Here is a 16,334-nt window from a genome sequence, read left to right on the forward strand (position 1 = left end):
ACTTTCCAGGAAATGATCAGTGCTGCCTTCACGTGCCTTCTGGAATTCTTACTATCCTTCCTTCCTTCCTCTCGTCAATTGGGACTTCCGCGTGTCTTTTCGGTCCCAGTGAACACGTGACGGGCATCCATTGAGCTGACTCGAGAAAAGGAAAAGCCTCTGAAAGCTCCATTTTTCGTTCCAACTTCTTTCCAAAACCGTTTTATTATTTTTTTAATGACGCCACAGTCTGCGTTATGATGAGGAAAACACCAAAGTCACGTGGTCGTTTGGATCGAACACGTGACGTGTGCCGATATTTCGAGGTGCCCCTAAACGCGCCACCCGACACGATTGCGCACTTTTTCGCCAAATTGTCCAAGTGGGTCGAAAAGGAGTCAACCGGGAGGGATTCGAACCGTCCGAGGAGCAGCGGGTGAGATCCCCGACCCTTAAACGCAACACGATCAACACGGAATTGCACGTTTGCGTCGTGTGGGGCCGTGAAAAAAGGGGTTAGACGATGTCAGACAACGCGAACTGCTTTTTCATAAAAAGGGGATTTCGATTAGTAAGGAGGGAAAAAAAATTCAAAGACGCCTGTTTGGAAAAGTAATGACACCCCCCCATCGGTTCGGCATGAATTCAAACAATCTGGCCAAAATATCGGCGCGCTTCGTGTGAGGGAGACTTCTGGAAAAGGTTCGAGTTCACTTTTTGGATGACCCAAGCAGTTGGTCGGGTTTTGGGCTGGGCCAGCACCTTTTGTTTTTTGTTTTGTTTTCATAATCAATGAAATCACCATTTAAAAACACACTTTGAAGTTGACTTGATGACTTTATACATTCAAATGGGGAAACTGCAACGATTTGCACACTTTGTACTTTTTCACACCACTGCACAACAACCGTGCAGACGCGAGCTCCCATTGACGAAACGGGACGTCAAAGACGGGGAACTTTGATTCCGTGTGACGCGCGAACCGTTGCTATTGCTCATCGTCTTGAAATAGTTCAGCAGTGGTGGATTCGCGACACTTTAGTTGGGCGCTAACTCGCAGTTACCGGCAGTCCAAATGTTTCTGTTTTCGGTTCTCCAAAACAAAGAAATCCTCCAAGTACTCGTGAGTACGCGCACCCCCGGCTCTCGAAATTCAGAGCCGATGAGGCCGCAAATGTGGGTGTACCCTGCAGGGCTGTCAAGTTCATTTTGTCGGCGGCCACCGCCGGAGTGAAAAGTTTCCCCTCGCGACTGTAAAACCATAAAACTCTTCGGTAGCCTCATCGTATTTACGCATGAAATTCATGGGTGATGGGGTTCTTGGAAAAAGAAAAAATACTTGCATACATCTCAACGTGACAATTTTGGAGACGACAGTTTGGAGGTCTGGTCAAGAATTGAACAAGAATCACAGAAGTTGACGCACGCATGATTTCCCTTCACGGGCCAGATTTGGGCCCCCGGTCCTTGAGTTTGACACCTGTGTTTGAAAGAATCCCATGGCGGCCTCTTCGTCCGTCACGAGCGCGGGCGGCGTTCCCGTCGTCACGAAGGCGGTCCCGCCCGACGCCCGCCGAGAAGAACGCAGAGAGCGCCGGCCCGGCGGGGGGCGCTCCCGGGCCTCGGGGTGAGTCGACGCGCCCCGCAGAGCGTCAAGATGGAGCGGCCAACGAGGACTCGCTTTGTGTGCGCGCGCGCGCAGGTCGTCCAGGTGTTCATCGGCTTGCTGTGCCTTCTCTTTGGCTTGACGGGCGTCTCGCGCTTCCTGGTGGAGCACGTGGCGTTCTGCGGCGGCATCTGCGTGCGTTGACCGACCGCCGACCTGACTTTGGGCGGCTGTGCCGGTCACCCCGGCGGCGCCGCCCCACGTTTGAATACACGTGGCGCGCCTCGCGTCAAGTCTCTGACGAGCACCTTCTGCCGTCTTCAGTTTCTGGCGTCCGGTCGGCTGGCGGTGGCGACCGCGAGGCGGGCGTCCCCCGAGCGTCCCGGACCGCGGCCGTCGGTCATCCCGTTTGTGGTGTGGTCCAGATGTGGGCGTGTCTGTTGTCCAACGCCGTCAGTGTCCTGGTGAGCCTGGGGGGCGCGGCCTACCTGAGCTGGCTGCTGGCGACCGGTCGTCCCGCTGAGAGCGTTTGCGGCGACTGGTCGGCCGGCGAGGGCAAAGCGTGGAGCGTCTGCGTGGCCAAACTCTGGTTGTTGAACGTAAGTACGTCGGCTCGGCTTCTTTGCCGCCCCCACGAGGGGGGGGGGGGAGTTGCGCGTGTCTGCAGAGGGCGCTGTGGGGCCTGCGCGGCCTCTTCCTGGTTGTGCTGCTCCTGCAAGCCGCCGTCTGCGCGGCGCTCTGCGTCCTCACCGGCGGCGCCGTCGGGAAGCGACGACGTTACGCCCCCCTCGCGGTGAGACCTCACACGGCACGTCTCCTTCCCGCGTGACCCCCGACGGCCGATCGGCAGTGGCCGCGTCTCCCTTTTGACCTGCGGGCGCCGAACGAAGACGACTGCTGCGGCGGCACGCCGGAGGCCCGGTCAGACTCTCCGTGACGACCGCCGCCATTTGGAGTAACGGCATCGTAAAAGCAGAGGATTTGAGTTGGAATCTCGCGAGATAACGTTTACGTTCACAGAGTAATAGATGCGTGATGCTTGAATTACTTTTCAGTTTTTGAAATCTCTTTGTGTTCAAATGCTTTTAGTTATAGAAAGCACGTTGAGTTACCTTGTCTATCAAATGGGCCATACGAATAAAGTTGCTTTGCTTTACTCCAAAACTACACATTAAAGGATTTGAGTTGTTGGAATGTTACAAATGTAATGTGTGGGACGTAAAATGTCCTCCAATTGACCCCTCCGTGGATATTGCGCAATCCGCGTCACTGACCAATCAGAGGCCCGTTTTTGCTCCCGCCATTTTCTCTGACAACATTGCATGGTCCGGTATAGCTTTTGGTAGCGTTTTATCGCGTATTTGGGTTATTTAACAAAAAATATGGCTAAGAGGTGTAGTCACGGACTTTGTAATCATGACGACGGGTATCCCGAAAGGCGAGTTGGCGGAGTTCCATTCGTACGCTTACCCGGTCCGAAAAATGCCTTCGATGGGTCAAACTTTGTGGAAGACCGCATCATCAACTAAATCCACCTAATATCAACCGGAACACATATGATTGCACCAAGGTATACCCTATATTTGATTTTCAATACACGTCTCGTATAAATGAATGAGACGTTCTCCGCTAGCATAACACCGCTATGTGTGAACGATTGACACACTTAGTCTTTGTCGAGCGATATTTAGCGATGATCGGACTGCACAAACGTATTGATTTCTTGCTGGCTCGCGGCCAGAAGCTTAACCAGACGGTGTTTGCACAAAGATATGCCCTAAATTAGATTTTTAATCCACGTCTCGTATAAATGAACGAGACGTTCTCCGCTAGCATAACATTGCTACGTGTGAACGATTGAATGAAATCAGAAGCATGGCGTCTGTCTCAGTTAAGAATGTTTTGTATTTAGAATCTATAATATATCGTTGATTTGAATGAAATGAAAAGCATGGAGTCTGTCTCAGTTCAGAATGTATTGGATTGTATTTGCCATTTTTTACAAATTGTTTGTCTTACGTGAGCGCACGTGGCGTGACGTCACTTCAGGAGGCGTGGTTAAGTGCCCTGTACGGAGGGGTCAATTGGTCCAGCCCAATAACGTAGAATGAAAACTAGGCCGCCGCGGTCAAGAGGGTATGACTTCCGGTCAGGGCAAAAGACCGCAAAATATCCACACGTTACGGAAAACGATGCGATAAAAGGTGATAGTGATTATGATACTGAAATATAGTATCAGTGATAGAAGCCTCTTATACACCTAGACGTACTACCCCAAACAGATTAATCTGCACTGTAATGATAGACTTTCCACAGTCCTAATTCTAAAAGTGAAAGTGATAAAAGAAAAGGACGACGCGCTGCGTATCTTTTATTTTGGGAAGCCGCCCAGCACTTCCTGCGGCGACAAAGATGGCGGCGCCCGAAGAGCTGTTCGTGTGGGAAGGAGACTGGGGCCTGCCGTCCGTCAACAGCGACTGTCTGGTGGTTCTGGTCAGTCGGGGGCTGCCGTCCGTCAACGGACACTGTCTGGTGGTTCCGGTCAATTGACTTTTGTCCCGGTGTCCTTCCCCATGCTGAGTTAGCCTCCTAGTGAATAGCACTCTATGCTATGCTATGCTATGCTAGTGAAAACATTGTCGGCCGGCGACATCACGATGGAAGGCTCCGTGAACGGAACAACAAGCTGATATTATTCTTATTATTGAAGCTATTTATTAGCTGTGATTGGAAAACGTCCACGTTGCGAGACAACGTGCAGGTTGCGGTGTGCCGTGGCCGTGGCCGCGTCCCGCGTCCCGCAATGCATCATAAAGTGGTCGACAAGACTCGCGTGGACGCCGGGAACAAGCAAGCGAGCAACGATGCCGAGTGGGACGTGGCGTCAATCTCCTTCCTTGAGCCCGAGCGGAGGCTAATTGCCAACAGAGGATATTATTGTGGGGAAGAAGACAGCGAGACCGTCGCTTGATTGGTTGAAGTGGGGGTGGGGGTGGGGGTGGGGGGTCGCGTCCACATGAAAACGCTTTTCCAATCCAAATCCATCTCAAAACGCCTCCTTTGGTGTCTCCTCGGCAGGCCTACGCTCAGTTTTCCGGCGCTCCCCTCAAAGTTCGCAAGGTGTGCAACCCGTGGCGGAGTCCCGGAGGTGAGTCCACGCAGGTGCCGCCTGCAGGGGGCGCTCGCTCACCTCTCCTTTGCCTTCAGGTTCCATCCCCGCGCTGAAGACTGCTCACAAGGAGGCGCTGTGGCAACCTTCCGACATCATCATCCACCTCAGGAAACAGGCAAGCAACAAAAAGGGCATATTTGAAAATTTGCATCCGCGGCGCAACACCACGTCCGGTCGTAAAAAAAATTTCACTTGTATTTAAAATCCGCAACATTTTCACGGTACTTCTAGTTTGGGTAGCCGAGTTGCACAATGACTTTGTCAACGTTCCGATTTGAACACCACTTGGGAAAGATTAGCCCGGAACTTGAAAAAAAGTCTGTTATTGAATCAAATTGGTCATAAATGAATTTTACTTAAGTGAGGCTGAAATATTAGGCCAGCTTGCTAGAAGGCGCCTTCGTGCGCACGCACGCCATCGACGTGGCGCGATCAAGACACCAGATGGATGACTTTTACATATTTTTTTTAAGAATGACCAATGATGAAAGAAAATGGACACGTGACAAAGATGTGCCCACTCCAGAAATGCAAAACGTATATTGAAGATTCTTTCCGCGTGAACGTACGTTTGTGCGCGTGTCATAACCGCAGCGAGACGACGTCGACAATTGTGAAAGCGTTTTTGACTTCCGGTCCGGTCCGAATGAAAAGGCTCACGCGGGCTGCGTCACCCGCGAGTGCAGTGAGAAGCGCTTGCCATCTCTTTTCTTTAATTTTTTTCACGATGAGGTGACGAACCCGGAACGCCGCTTCCACTGGCGCGTGAAAAGCGGCCGCCGTCCGGCCGATTGGGATTTTCGTTGGCTCGTTTTTGGGCGGAAAGTCGCTGTCGTCGTGTTTTGCGTGAACGTTTGAAGATGACGCTTCTTTGCCATTTCCGTCGGACGCCGGAAGACGAGGCAAACGCGCATTGTGGGGGGGGGGACCCCCCAAAACAGTCTGCCGTTGTGATCCGTCTTCTGTGCATCCGTACTCATATTTGATAAGCTTTCTTTACTTTAATAAAAAAACAGGGGCTTGCTGACTAAGTGCCATCGCTTGGACACGCGCGCTGAGCTAAATGTCAGAAAAATATGGCTGACTTTTTTTTTTTTTTTTTTAATTCCGGCACGCTGTCGCCATCGACCCATTGAGCGGCCGTGCTGTAGAACAACAGTCGTCTTGTGTATGTTATCGTTTAGACAGTATTCATATTCGCGGATTGCCCTCAAGTGTACCAAAATTATTTATCAGAAATGGAAAAAAAAAAAATCCACAGCCGATCAGCTTCTGATCGCCATCCGATGAAATTCGCGGTCAGCGTAGCTGGCAAAATTTCAAAGGGGTCAAGTCACTTCTTGAAAATTGCACTTTTTTTTTTTTTTTTTTTAATAATTTTTATTTACCTGGAAGCATTCCCTTTTTTTTTTGTTTGTTTTGCAAGAGTCTTTAACGTTACATTGCAAATATTGTTTTGACTGATGAACCGCATGCATACATACTTCATAGGTTGTGTTCACTTGCTGACTTTTAGTATTCATGAAGGTTTTTCAAATCTTGAGATGTCTTGTTAAAAACGCCCCCGAGCACCTGGAAGACATTAGCCAGCTCGCTCATGAATGTAACTGAAGCACCCTTTTTTTTTTTTTTTTTTGGGGGGGGGGGGGGGGGCTGTCTTCCATCCTCACGACGTGAGTCAGAGAGGAAAAGCACACAGTGTTGGCTGCAGACGGCGTTGCCGTGACGACCTGCCGTCTTTTTTCCAGAAGTACAACGCAGACTTGGACCTGTCGGCCAAGGAGGCCGCAGACGGTCTGGCTTTCGTGGCGCTGGTCCAACAGAAACTCACGCCGGCCGTGGTGGGTGCCGGCTGAGCGCGCGAGCGTTGAGCGTGCCGCTCAGCCGGTGACTTGTGGCGTGTTGTCAGATTTACGCCCTGTGGGTGGATCCCAAGAACTTCGTTGAGGTGACTCGGCGCTGGCACGCCGAGCGGACGGGCTTCCCCCTGGGCCTTTTCCTGCCGGGCCGCTTGCGGCGCCACCAGCTGGACAAGCTGCGCCTGCTGCGAGGCGACGCCGACCTGGAGGCCGACGACCAGCTGGAGAAGGAGGTGAGCGGCGGCGCGAACGGAAAACGTGCGTCACGGAACCAAAACGTTGGTCCCGACTTTGAAAATTGCGCACTTCCTGTTAGCAGCTGACCAATCAGACTCGTTGAAAATGAGCGCATCAAGTTGCGTTGGCCGCACCAAATCGGCGCATTTTTCTAAATGCCGAAAACCTCAGCATCGGTTTCATAAGAGGAGGGCAAACCAAGTCTTTCTCGTCCTCATCCTGACTCACGCCGTGGTCGTCGCACCAGGGAGACGATCGGCCGACTGTGCCGACCCGATTCATCGGCGCTCATCCTCATCAGCGGAATCGGGAAGGGCAAAATGACGAGCGCTGGTTTTTCCTTTCAGTTGTACCGCGACGCCGCGGACTGCATGGACCTTCTGGCACGACGACTCGGGACGCAAAAGTTCTTCTTCGGAGACTCGTGAGTCCTCCGCCGTGTTCGCGGATGTGGCCGATTTGGACCCGGCAACGCCGTCCGGCGTCGTCCGCAGGCCTTCGTCTCTGGACGCCTTCGTGTTCGGCTGGCTGGCTCCAATCCTCAAGTGCGACCTTCCCAGCGGGAAGTTGCAGCAGCATCTCAAGTCTCTGAACAACCTGCACGCGTTCTGCGCCAACATCCTGCTGGTCTACTTCCCCTGTCAGGACACGCCCCCTCACCCGCTTTGGTAGGCGTCTCCTCCGGCTGCTCGGCTGACCGCCCGCCGCCACGCGGGGATTTTTCTCCCCCCCGCAGGTAACGGGAGCCCCCGGTCGGCCCCGCCGGCCGAGAGCCGAGGCGCCGAGCGTGTCCCCGACCGGCGCCGGAAGCAACTGCTGTCCGCCCTGGCGGCGCTGGGCGCCATGTTGTCGTACGCCGCGCTGACCGGGATGGTGTCTGTCCGACACGGCCGCCGGGGGGCACTGGAGGGCCGCCCGCGTTTGCACCGGGACGACGGCCGGGATCGGGACGAAGACTGAAGTCTGCGGAGCGCTTCGGGGGCGTTTTGACTTTGCGTGACGTTTGCTCGCTGTACGTGAATTGTTGTCGCCGCGTTGCCAATAAAGCTCGGTAGGGCTCCGCCCCTCCGTCTGGACTCCGGCTGCACACATGACGCCTCGCTCGTGGAATGCGAGCCGCTCTGGAAACAATTTGCTGTTGCGCTGAGGTCAGCGAGCAAAGGCCCGCCCCCCGCTGTGAGGGCTGTTACCGTGGCAACCGCAGACTCCAAACACTCCTACCAAATCCCCCTTCGGGTAGCCCGTCGATTGCGTGACGTCACCGCGCTCTGAAAAGTCTCGCACGTCACTTTTCGTTTTGCCGCTGATTCGCTTTTTCTCCTTTTTTTCGTTCTTCCCGCTCCGCTGAGTCCGCGGCACGCGTGCCCCCCCCCCCCCCCACGCCCCACCCGTCTCGTCACCCGTCGCTTTTGCGCGGTCCGTCCCGTCGGGGTCCGAGCGCCTCGACTCGTTTGTCAGCCGGACGAGATGGAGATGGAGATGAAGATGAGGAGGAAGATAACCTTTGTGCTGTCGACCATTTTGCTTTGCGCGGCGGCGTCGGCGCAACTTCCAGAGCAGCAAGGTACCAACGCGCCGTTGACTTTTTCCATCCTCATCCCTTCTGCTTGATGGGCTGTAGTTGTGTGGGAGGTGTTCAGTCCTTTCTGACTATTTGAAACTTTACACACAAAATGCAACTTTTAACAATTCTTTTGGCTCGTTGAAAAAGGCAAGGAGTGTAGCATAGTAGGCCCAAGGGTTCATCGAAGCCAAGGGTCGGGTTTTAGTCCTCAAATGGATCTTTAACACTGACATTATGCCTAGTTTGAACAATACGAGATGTAATTAGTGTTCCATTGCAATAGATAATTATTGATTATATGTAAACACTGTACTTAGACCAAGCCACAAAAACTAAATGAAGCCACTTCATCGCCACAGTGCAGTTTGAATTTTTTTTTTTTTTGCGGACCGCAGGTGGCTATGTTTGCAGACAACAATTATGCATAACGTGATAATGTGGAGCGAAATTATTGCAATGAACGCCAGTAAGTCCACTTGGACGCTGATGGTACTGTTGCCAAGGTAACCATGCCGTCTCAATCTGGTCTCCAGCGATGGACCTCTTGAGCGCTCAGGACTTGGAGCTCGCGGACGCGTTTTGGAGCGGCGCCGGCGCATCGGGTGACGTCTTTGTGGCGGCGATTATCCGCCTGCCGCCCAAGGCGGGCGGGGTCCTTCTAGGCGTGTACAGGAAGAACGACAACAGGAAGTACCTGGAAGTCGCCGTCACAGCCAAGATCAACAAAGGTGCGCAACTGCGTCTCGTTGGCCTCCCATCACTTTCCGTCGGTCCCGCTCACCGCTCGTGCGCACGCAGTGTCGCTTCGCTTTTGGCGTCGGTCGGACGGGAAGGTTCACACCGTCAACCTGGCGAACGCCAACGTGTCGGACGGGCGACGCCATTCGCTGGTCATCCGTCTGGGCGACCTTCAGCGTGACAGCGCGAGGGCGGAACTCTACGCGGACTGCCGATTGGCCGACGCGGCGGAGGGCGTGCCCCGCCCCCGCCCCCTCCCCCTGGAAGCGGACGCGGTGGAGATCCGGCACGGCCAGAAGGCCTACGCTCGTGCGCAGGTACGCTCAGCCGCGTTGGGAACCTCGCCGGGCCAAGTCGGCCCTCGCCACAACTAAAAGCCAAATGAATGTTTCTTCTTCTTCGCGCTAACGAGGTTATCGTATTCCCGGCCAACGGCAGCTCTGAAACTCGGATGTGCAATTTGGCCAAACCACGCTGAGCGTTCCCTCCCTCGACCTTGACCGGTTTTGCGCTCTACGTACTTTGCCGGACTTCTCCGCGTTTGAAGCTTTTTGTCTCCGGTACGGTCAGGCCCTCGAGCGCCGGCCGCGCTCCAAATCCGACCCATCAGAGGGAAGGTTTAGGAATTGCGCTAACACGCATCAGAGGACAGGCGGTCATGACGTTTTGGGCTACTGGCTTTCAAGACCCAATTGAGCCCTCCGTGGATATTGCGCCACTGGCCAATCAGAGGCCGGAGATCCGCATAAACCACGCCCCTTTTTTGGCACCCGCCGTTCCCTCAGACAACGTTGCATGGTCCAGTATAGGTTTTGTTAGCGTTTTATCGCGTATTTGGGTTATTCAACAATAGATGTGGTTAAGAGGCGTAGTCACGGACTTTGGAATCGTGACGACGGGTATCCCGAAAGGCGAGTCGGCGGGACTTCGATTCGTACCCTTACCCGGTCCGAAAAATGCCTTCGATGGGTCAAACTTTGTGGAAGACCGCATCATCAACTCAATCCACCTAACATCAACCGGAACGCACACGTTTGCACCAAGGTATGCCCTAAATTTGATTTTCAATCCACGTCTCGTATCAATGAATTCGAAGTTCTCCGCTAGCACAACGCTGCTGCGTGTGAACGATTGAATGAAATCAGAAGCATGGCGTCTGCACGTCTAACAATGTATCGTATTGTATTTGCCATTTTTTACCAATTGTTTGTCTTACGTCAGCTCACGTGGCGTGACGTCACTTCAGGAGGCGTGCTTAAGTGCTCCGTACGGAGGGGTCAATTGGAGCGCTGTCCCCTTCAAAAAGAAATCAATATGTAAAATAGCTCCAATCGAAAGCGCGACCGCGCTCTTTTTACCGTCAAAATAGTGCACCCGGCGCAAGCAAACTTGCCGTTTGCCGCTAGGGTGCCGTGGAGTCCCTTTGGTTGGCGCTAGGGGGCGGCGTGGCTCAAGCCGGCGCCCTGGTCGACTGTCCCTTTCAAGGTGACTCCGCCCACAACTTAGGTGAGAAAGAGACACGCCCCCGGCAGGTCCCGCCACGCCCGGCCGCCTTCCTAACGTTTTTTTTTTTTTTTTTTTTTGGGTCGGTCGGTTGGTTTGCAGCGAGCGGCGACCTGCAGGCCATCCTGGGTGAGTGCGACCGATCCGCGCGCCGCTCGCTTTGAACGGCCGCGATGTCGTCTGTTGACTGAGCCTTACTTCCTGTCAGCTGACCACGCCAAAGCTCTGATTGGACAGATGCTCCTCTTCAACCAGATGCTGGGGGAACTAAGACAGGACGTCAAGGAGCAGGTGAAGGGCGTCCACCCGCAAATTGCGCAAAAGCGCGCGGCGTGCAAACGTGCTCGTGTGCGTGCAGGTGAAGGAGATGTCCCTGCTGAGGAACACCATCTTGGAGTGTCAAGTCTGCGGTGAGCGACCCGAGCGTCGGCGTCGGCGTCGGCCGTCCCGGGACCCCGACTGAGAGCGTTGGTGCGCGCGTCTGCCCGCGTGTAGGTTTCCACCAGCCGCGCTCGCGCTGCTCGCCCAACCCGTGCCACCCGGGCGTCGCCTGCGCAGAGAGCCCGCACTTCCCGGGCTTCGTCTGCGGCCCGTGCCCCCCCGGCACCGTCGGGAACGGGACCCGCTGTCGCGACGTGGACGAGGTTAGCGCACGCGTACGCAAAGGCTCGCACGCGGAGAAGGAAGTGACCGATTTTGCCATCCCCGCGGCGGCCAGTGCGAAGCACGGCCGTGCTTCAGCCCGTCGGCCTGCGTCAACACGGACGGCGGCTTCCGATGCGGCCCGTGTCCTCCCGGCCTGCGGGGGGCGCCGCTCGCCGGGACCGGACTGCGCTACGCCAAGACGCACAAGCAGGTCACGCACGTGCGCGCGCACGCGTCAGCAGTGCTGGACGGGAAGTGGACGTTGTCATAATTTGTGCATTTGTGAATGTTTTGTCGCGCGTACACGTGTGTGTGTGTGTGTGTGTGTGTGTGTGTGCCGGCGTGTCGTTCCCCAGGAGTGCGCGGACGTCGACGAGTGCGTCGAGCTCGCCGACGCGTGCGTCCAGAACTCGGTGTGCACCAACACGGAGGTGAGTCGGTGGAAAGCCCCCGCGCGGAACTTTACTTTGAAAGTCGCTTTTCTTCGGCGTTCGTCGGACATTGTCTTCCGCCAGGGTTCGTTCCAGTGCGGCGCCTGTAAAGCCGGTTACCTCGGCAACCAGACAGTCGGCTGCTTCCCCCGCAGTTCCTGCGCCGCCTTGACCTTCAACCCCTGCGACGCCCACGCTGACTGCGAGATGGGAAGGAACGGCGTGCCGTCCTGCACGGTGACAGACGCGCACGCGACTCGTACGAAGGTCCCGGTTTCCGTCACGTGCTAACGGCCCGGCGGGCGGGCGGGCGTGCGTGCGCAGTGCAAGGTGGGCTGGGCCGGCAACGGCAACACGTGCAGCGTGGACACGGACCTGGACGGCTACCCCGACCGCTCGCTGCCCTGCCTGGACAACAACAAACACTGCAGACAGGTCCTCTTCCTCCTCCGTTTCACCTCGGCGCCGTCACCGGCGAGCATCCACGTGACGAGCGCCGTGTCCGTCAGGACAATTGCGTGTCGACTCCAAATTCAGGTCAGGAGGACGCCGACAACGACGGCATCGGGGATCAGTGCGACGACGACGCGGACGGAGACGGCATCAAAAATGTGGAGGTGTGTCCTCCCTCGCCAGGTTTGGCCGTGGAGAATCTCGAACCCGTCGGAAGCCGGGCTAACGTTCCGCTTTTCTGGGAATGGTTCAAATGTAAACATTTCAGTTCTGTGGCTAAAACCAACAAAGAAATAGAGCTAACCCGAACCCAGGCGTGCTCGCGCCCCACGGCGGTGGCGTTGGGCGTAGCTTTTTTTTTAACGTTTTGGACGCAAAAAGAATCGGAATTGTTCAGAACTGTAATCGAACTGAGGACCGGGAACCAGGAATGGCTCAAATTCCAGCGATGCTCAATCCGAGCGGTCGCCCGATTTTGCAATTGTTATCTAGTCTGATCATTTCAGATCTAGTTTCTTACCAATTGCCATTTTCTAGTCCTCTGGAGCCTTTTTTTTTGGTCCGCGGGACTCGGCAGGCCAAGCGGAAGAAAGCGCGGCGGTCGCTGAAGCCGTGGGGGACGGCTTTGAGCAAATTCTGGTCCACCGTCCCACGTTTCAGAAAGGGCAAGAGGTGCAGCGTCAGGCTTCCGCTGACTTCAACTCGGGGAGCCAAATACTCGGAAGATGTCCTCAATTCTGGAGGAACCGTAAGGGGACTCTCCTGTCTCAGGGATGGACAAACGGGGACAGTGGCTCTGGATTGGCAGACTGACCTGGGCTGAGCGCGAGGTTCCCCCCCCCAACTACAGGGACCTTCCTGGTAAGGTCTATTCTTCGGTTCTGGAGAAGAGGGTCCATCTGTAAGCCAGTGTGGTGGACCTGATCTACACCCTCGGCAGGGTCCTCCGCTCTAACTGGGAGATGGTCTCGGAGAAAGCCTTTGACCCCGTACCCGGGGAGTTCTGTGGAGGTTGCTCCGGGAGTACGGGTTACTTACCGGACCTCCTGATAGTGGCCGTTCAGTCCCCGTACGAGCGGTGTCAAGACTTTGATGACGATCCACACCGTTGGCGGTAAGTCGCTCTCGTTTCCGATGAGGGTTGGACTCTGCCAAGGCTGAAATTCTGTTCGGCGTGGAGTTCCGGTTCGGCGGCTTCAGTATGGCATCCCTGCTTTTTGCAGATGAGGTGGCTTTGTTGGCTGTATCCAGCTGTGATCTCCAACGCTCGGCCGGCCGAGTGTGAAGCGGCTGGGATGAGAATCAGTACCTCCAAATCTCAGTCCGTAGTTCTCTTTTTTTTTTTTTTTTTTTTTGTTGCTCGGCGGCACGTCTCACGTGGGAGTCAGCTGAGCGATGGTGGTCGGCTGGGGGGGGGGGGGGGGGGTGTAGTCGGAAGAGTCTTTCCTTGCTTTGTGGAAAAACGTCAACAAAACGCATCAAATGCTCAAACTAAAAACAAAAGCAGGTAGCTCGACTCTTAAATTACCCCAAGGTGTGATTTTGGGTGTGACTGGTCCCCTCTGATTGGCTGGCAAACAGTTCGAGCGGATCCTCGTTACATCCAGAGGTCAAAAAGCCCGGGTAACATTTCATTTATCTCCTTCAAGGGTCTCCCGACAGGATTTGCACATGGAAGTTTTGCGCCTTGCCGGTATTTAGTATAAGTAGAGAGCGTTCAGACGAGTCCGTCTGGAACGCGGTTCTGCGCCAACCGTGTCGCTATGCGCGGTCGGCAGGACAACTGCCGTCTGGTTTCCAACAAGGACCAGCAGAATTCCGACAGCGACTCGTTCGGCGACGCGTGCGACAACTGCCCCAACGTGTCCAACAGCGAGCAGACCGACACGGACGGAAACACCAGAGGAGACGCCTGCGACCTGGACATCGACGGAGACGGTGCCAAATGGACGCAAATGGCTTACGAGCGGCGGGCCGCCGGACTTGGACTTGGACTTGACTCACGTGCGTGTGTGTGTGTGTGTGTTCAGGCATTCCAAACGTGCTGGACAACTGTCCAAAGGTTCCCAATCCCATGCAGACGGACCGAGATCGCGACGGCGTCGGGGACGCCTGTGACAGTTGCCCCGAACTCAGCAACCCCACACAAGTACACGCGCACGCTATTATATCCGATTGTGTTGCGTTGTGTTGTTGTCATCTTTGCACATTTTGCTGTTTTTCAGACTGATGTAGACGACGACTTAGTGGGAGACATTTGTGACACCAACCACGACACGTATGAGACGCTTGCACACGTTTTGGGCTCTCACCTCAAATATCCGCGTCGCGATATATAAAGCAACGAGTAAAACGATCCGACACCGGAAAAGGAAGCTGTAAAGAAGGACATTTGAGAAACGGCGCAAAGCTGACGTGAACGAGGACGTCCCAACGCCGTCCGTCTGTTGTGTTCAGGGACGGCGACGGCCACCAGGACGACCGCGACAACTGTCCCGACATTCCCAACAGTTCTCAGTTAGACTCGGACAACGACGGGCGAGGAGACGACTGCGACCCGGACGACGACGGCGACGGCGTCCCGGACCTCAGGGACAACTGCAGACTCATCGCGAACCCTCACCAGCAAGACTCGGACTGTAAAAACCAGCAACCCGAATGCCTCTCCTGTGTGCGTATGCGCGTGTGTTGACGTGCGTCGACGCTGTGTAAAAGTGAACGGCGTCGGCGACGTGTGCGAGTTGGACTTTGACAACGACGCGCTTTGGGACACGCTGGACGCGTGTCCCGAGAGCGCCGAGGTGACGCTGACCGACTTCCGAGCTTACCAGACGGTCGTTTTGGACCCCGAGGGCGACGCCCAGATCGACCCCAACTGGGTGGTCCTCAATCAGGTCGGCCAGAGGATCCTCGCGGTGGACTTGGTCCTGGGGATCGCGGTCCGTTCGCCTCATTCTTACCGTTGTCCTCGCTCGACAGGGGATGGAGATCGTCCAGACGATGAACAGCGACCCGGGCCTGGCCGTTGGTACGTCCATCGGAGAATCACGTTAGTAAGGGTTAGCTTTCGTATGACAGTACGACAACGTGCGTGTGGTGGTGACGCGTTCAGGCTACACGTCCTTCAACGGCGTCGACTTCGAAGGAACTTTCCACGTGAACACGGTGACGGACGACGACTACGCCGGCTTCGTCTTCTCCTACCAGGACTCGTCGAGTTTCTACGCTGTCATGTGGAAACAAACGCAGCAGGTCTATTGGCAGACGCGACCGTTTAGCGCCGTCGCAAGTCCCGCCCTCCATCTCAAGGTACGAAACTCTATTCTGGCTCTGCTTCACTTTCTCGCTGTACTCAACTCAGACTCTGCTGACTCTACTCCGACAACTCCAATTCTCATTCGCCACCGTCCTCTCTAATCGGACCAACTCTGACTCCTCAAGGCGAGCGTATAAATCCGCTGGCGTTGTGCCGTTAGCGTGCTAGCATGAGCAACGTGTGCCCGTTAGGCGGTGAAGTCGAGCACGGGTCCGGGCGAGTATTTGAGGAACGCTCTGTGGCACACGGGCGACACGACGGGCGAAGCGACGCTTCTGTGGAAAGATCCCAGGAACGTCGGCTGGAAGGACAAAACGTCGTATCGCTGGCAGCTCAGCCACCGCCCGCAAGCCGGGTACATCAGGTCCGTCAGGAAGACGCTAACGGCTACCGGAACACCGATGCTAACTCCGGTCCACTCCAGGGTCCGTCTGTTCGAGGGCTCCGACGCGGTGGCCGACTCCGGCGTGGTGATTGACACCACCTTGAGGGGGGGCAGACTGGGGGTCATCTGCTTCTCCCAGGAGAACGTCATCTGGTCCAACCTGCGCTACCGCTGCAACGGTAATAACCACGACAACCGCACGACACGTAGCATTAGCATTAGCGTGCGCTCTGCCGTCGCGCTTCCAGATACGCTTCCCGAAGACTTCCACTCGCACGGCCGGCAGGTAGTGATGCACGTCCGAGTGTGAAGGCGGGCAGAGGGCGGATCCCGCGGCGGGCGTCGCCGGAGTCGATCCGAGGACAGACTCCAACGGATGGCGTCGATCCGTTTGGGCCGGCCGTCGCCTTGTCGTCCTATAAATCAATAAAGTCGCTGGTGGAGAA

General features: G+C 55.5%; 3 protein-coding genes across 6 annotated transcripts; all 3 read left to right on the forward strand.

Moving 5' to 3' along the window:
- Window positions 1-43: 43 nt before the first annotated feature.
- LOC133513178 (uncharacterized) lies at window positions 44-2,787 on the forward strand. 2 transcript variants are annotated; one of them, XM_061843684.1, is made up of 4 exons: window positions 45-415; window positions 1,473-1,606; window positions 1,682-1,780; window positions 1,910-2,785. In XM_061843684.1, the coding sequence occupies exons 1-4, from the start codon at window positions 237-239 to the stop codon at window positions 2,380-2,382; spliced, it is 885 nt and encodes a 294-aa protein (XP_061699668.1). In that variant the 5' UTR covers window positions 45-236; the 3' UTR covers window positions 2,383-2,785. The 2 variants fall into 2 exon arrangements, with proteins under 2 accessions (XP_061699667.1, XP_061699668.1); XM_061843683.1 differs by having other exon boundaries at window positions 44-415; window positions 1,473-1,780; window positions 1,910-2,787.
- Window positions 2,788-3,741: 954 nt separating this feature from the next.
- Window positions 3,742-7,929, forward strand: LOC133513179 (metaxin-1-like). Its single transcript, XM_061843685.1, has 8 exons — window positions 3,742-4,078; window positions 4,664-4,733; window positions 4,793-4,872; window positions 6,506-6,598; window positions 6,667-6,849; window positions 7,201-7,277; window positions 7,348-7,493; window positions 7,590-7,929. The coding sequence occupies exons 1-8, from the start codon at window positions 3,998-4,000 to the stop codon at window positions 7,811-7,813; spliced, it is 954 nt and encodes a 317-aa protein (XP_061699669.1). The 5' UTR covers window positions 3,742-3,997; the 3' UTR covers window positions 7,814-7,929.
- A 350-nt stretch (window positions 7,930-8,279) lies between these two features.
- Window positions 8,280-16,333, forward strand: thbs3a (thrombospondin 3a). Of its 3 annotated transcripts, none has more exons than XM_061843621.1 (23): window positions 8,280-8,417; window positions 8,951-9,145; window positions 9,216-9,472; window positions 10,562-10,661; window positions 10,761-10,787; window positions 10,867-10,949; window positions 11,017-11,068; window positions 11,154-11,302; window positions 11,377-11,514; window positions 11,660-11,734; window positions 11,819-11,971; window positions 12,059-12,169; window positions 12,244-12,351; window positions 13,966-14,125; window positions 14,218-14,336; window positions 14,413-14,465; window positions 14,645-14,826; window positions 14,903-15,081; window positions 15,167-15,215; window positions 15,300-15,496; window positions 15,695-15,867; window positions 15,928-16,067; window positions 16,137-16,333. In XM_061843621.1, exons 1-23 carry the CDS (start codon window positions 8,321-8,323, stop codon window positions 16,196-16,198), a joined length of 2,859 nt encoding a protein of 952 aa, XP_061699605.1. In that variant the 5' UTR covers window positions 8,280-8,320; the 3' UTR covers window positions 16,199-16,333. The 3 variants fall into 3 exon arrangements, with proteins under 3 accessions (XP_061699605.1, XP_061699606.1, XP_061699607.1); XM_061843622.1 differs by having other exon boundaries at window positions 15,695-15,858; XM_061843623.1 differs by lacking the exons at window positions 15,695-15,867; window positions 15,928-16,067; window positions 16,137-16,333 and adding an exon at window positions 15,549-15,688 and having other exon boundaries at window positions 15,300-15,439.
- The last annotated feature ends 1 nt before the right edge of the window (window position 16,334 follows it).

This window comes from Syngnathoides biaculeatus, chromosome 15 (assembly GCF_019802595.1).
Source record: "Syngnathoides biaculeatus isolate LvHL_M chromosome 15, ASM1980259v1, whole genome shotgun sequence".
Taxonomy (NCBI): Eukaryota; Metazoa; Chordata; class Actinopteri; order Syngnathiformes; family Syngnathidae; genus Syngnathoides; species Syngnathoides biaculeatus.

Bases quoted from the DNA above. Each gene is read 5' to 3' on its own strand.
- LOC133513179 (XM_061843685.1), top strand. From the start codon at position 3,998: ATGGCGGCGCCCGAAGAGCTGTTCGTGTGGGAAGGAGACTGGGGCCTG. The intron at 6,850-7,200 runs GTGAGCGGCGGC...TTTTCCTTTCAG, and splicing joins ACGACCAGCTGGAGAAGGAG to TTGTACCGCGACGCCGCGGA. The intron at 7,278-7,347 runs GTGAGTCCTCCG...CGTCGTCCGCAG, and splicing joins AAGTTCTTCTTCGGAGACTC to GCCTTCGTCTCTGGACGCCT.
- thbs3a (XM_061843621.1), top strand. From the start codon at position 8,321: ATGGAGATGGAGATGAAGATGAGGAGGAAGATAACCTTTGTGCTGTCG. The intron at 10,950-11,016 runs GTGAAGGGCGTC...GTGTGCGTGCAG, and splicing joins GACAGGACGTCAAGGAGCAG to GTGAAGGAGATGTCCCTGCT. The intron at 11,972-12,058 runs GTGACAGACGCG...GTGCGTGCGCAG, and splicing joins ACGGCGTGCCGTCCTGCACG to TGCAAGGTGGGCTGGGCCGG.
- LOC133513178 (XM_061843683.1), top strand. From the start codon at position 237: ATGATGAGGAAAACACCAAAGTCACGTGGTCGTTTGGATCGAACACGT. The intron at 416-1,472 runs GTGAGATCCCCG...TGTGTTTGAAAG, and splicing joins AACCGTCCGAGGAGCAGCGG to AATCCCATGGCGGCCTCTTC. The intron at 1,781-1,909 runs GTGCGTTGACCG...TGCCGTCTTCAG, and splicing joins CGTTCTGCGGCGGCATCTGC to TTTCTGGCGTCCGGTCGGCT.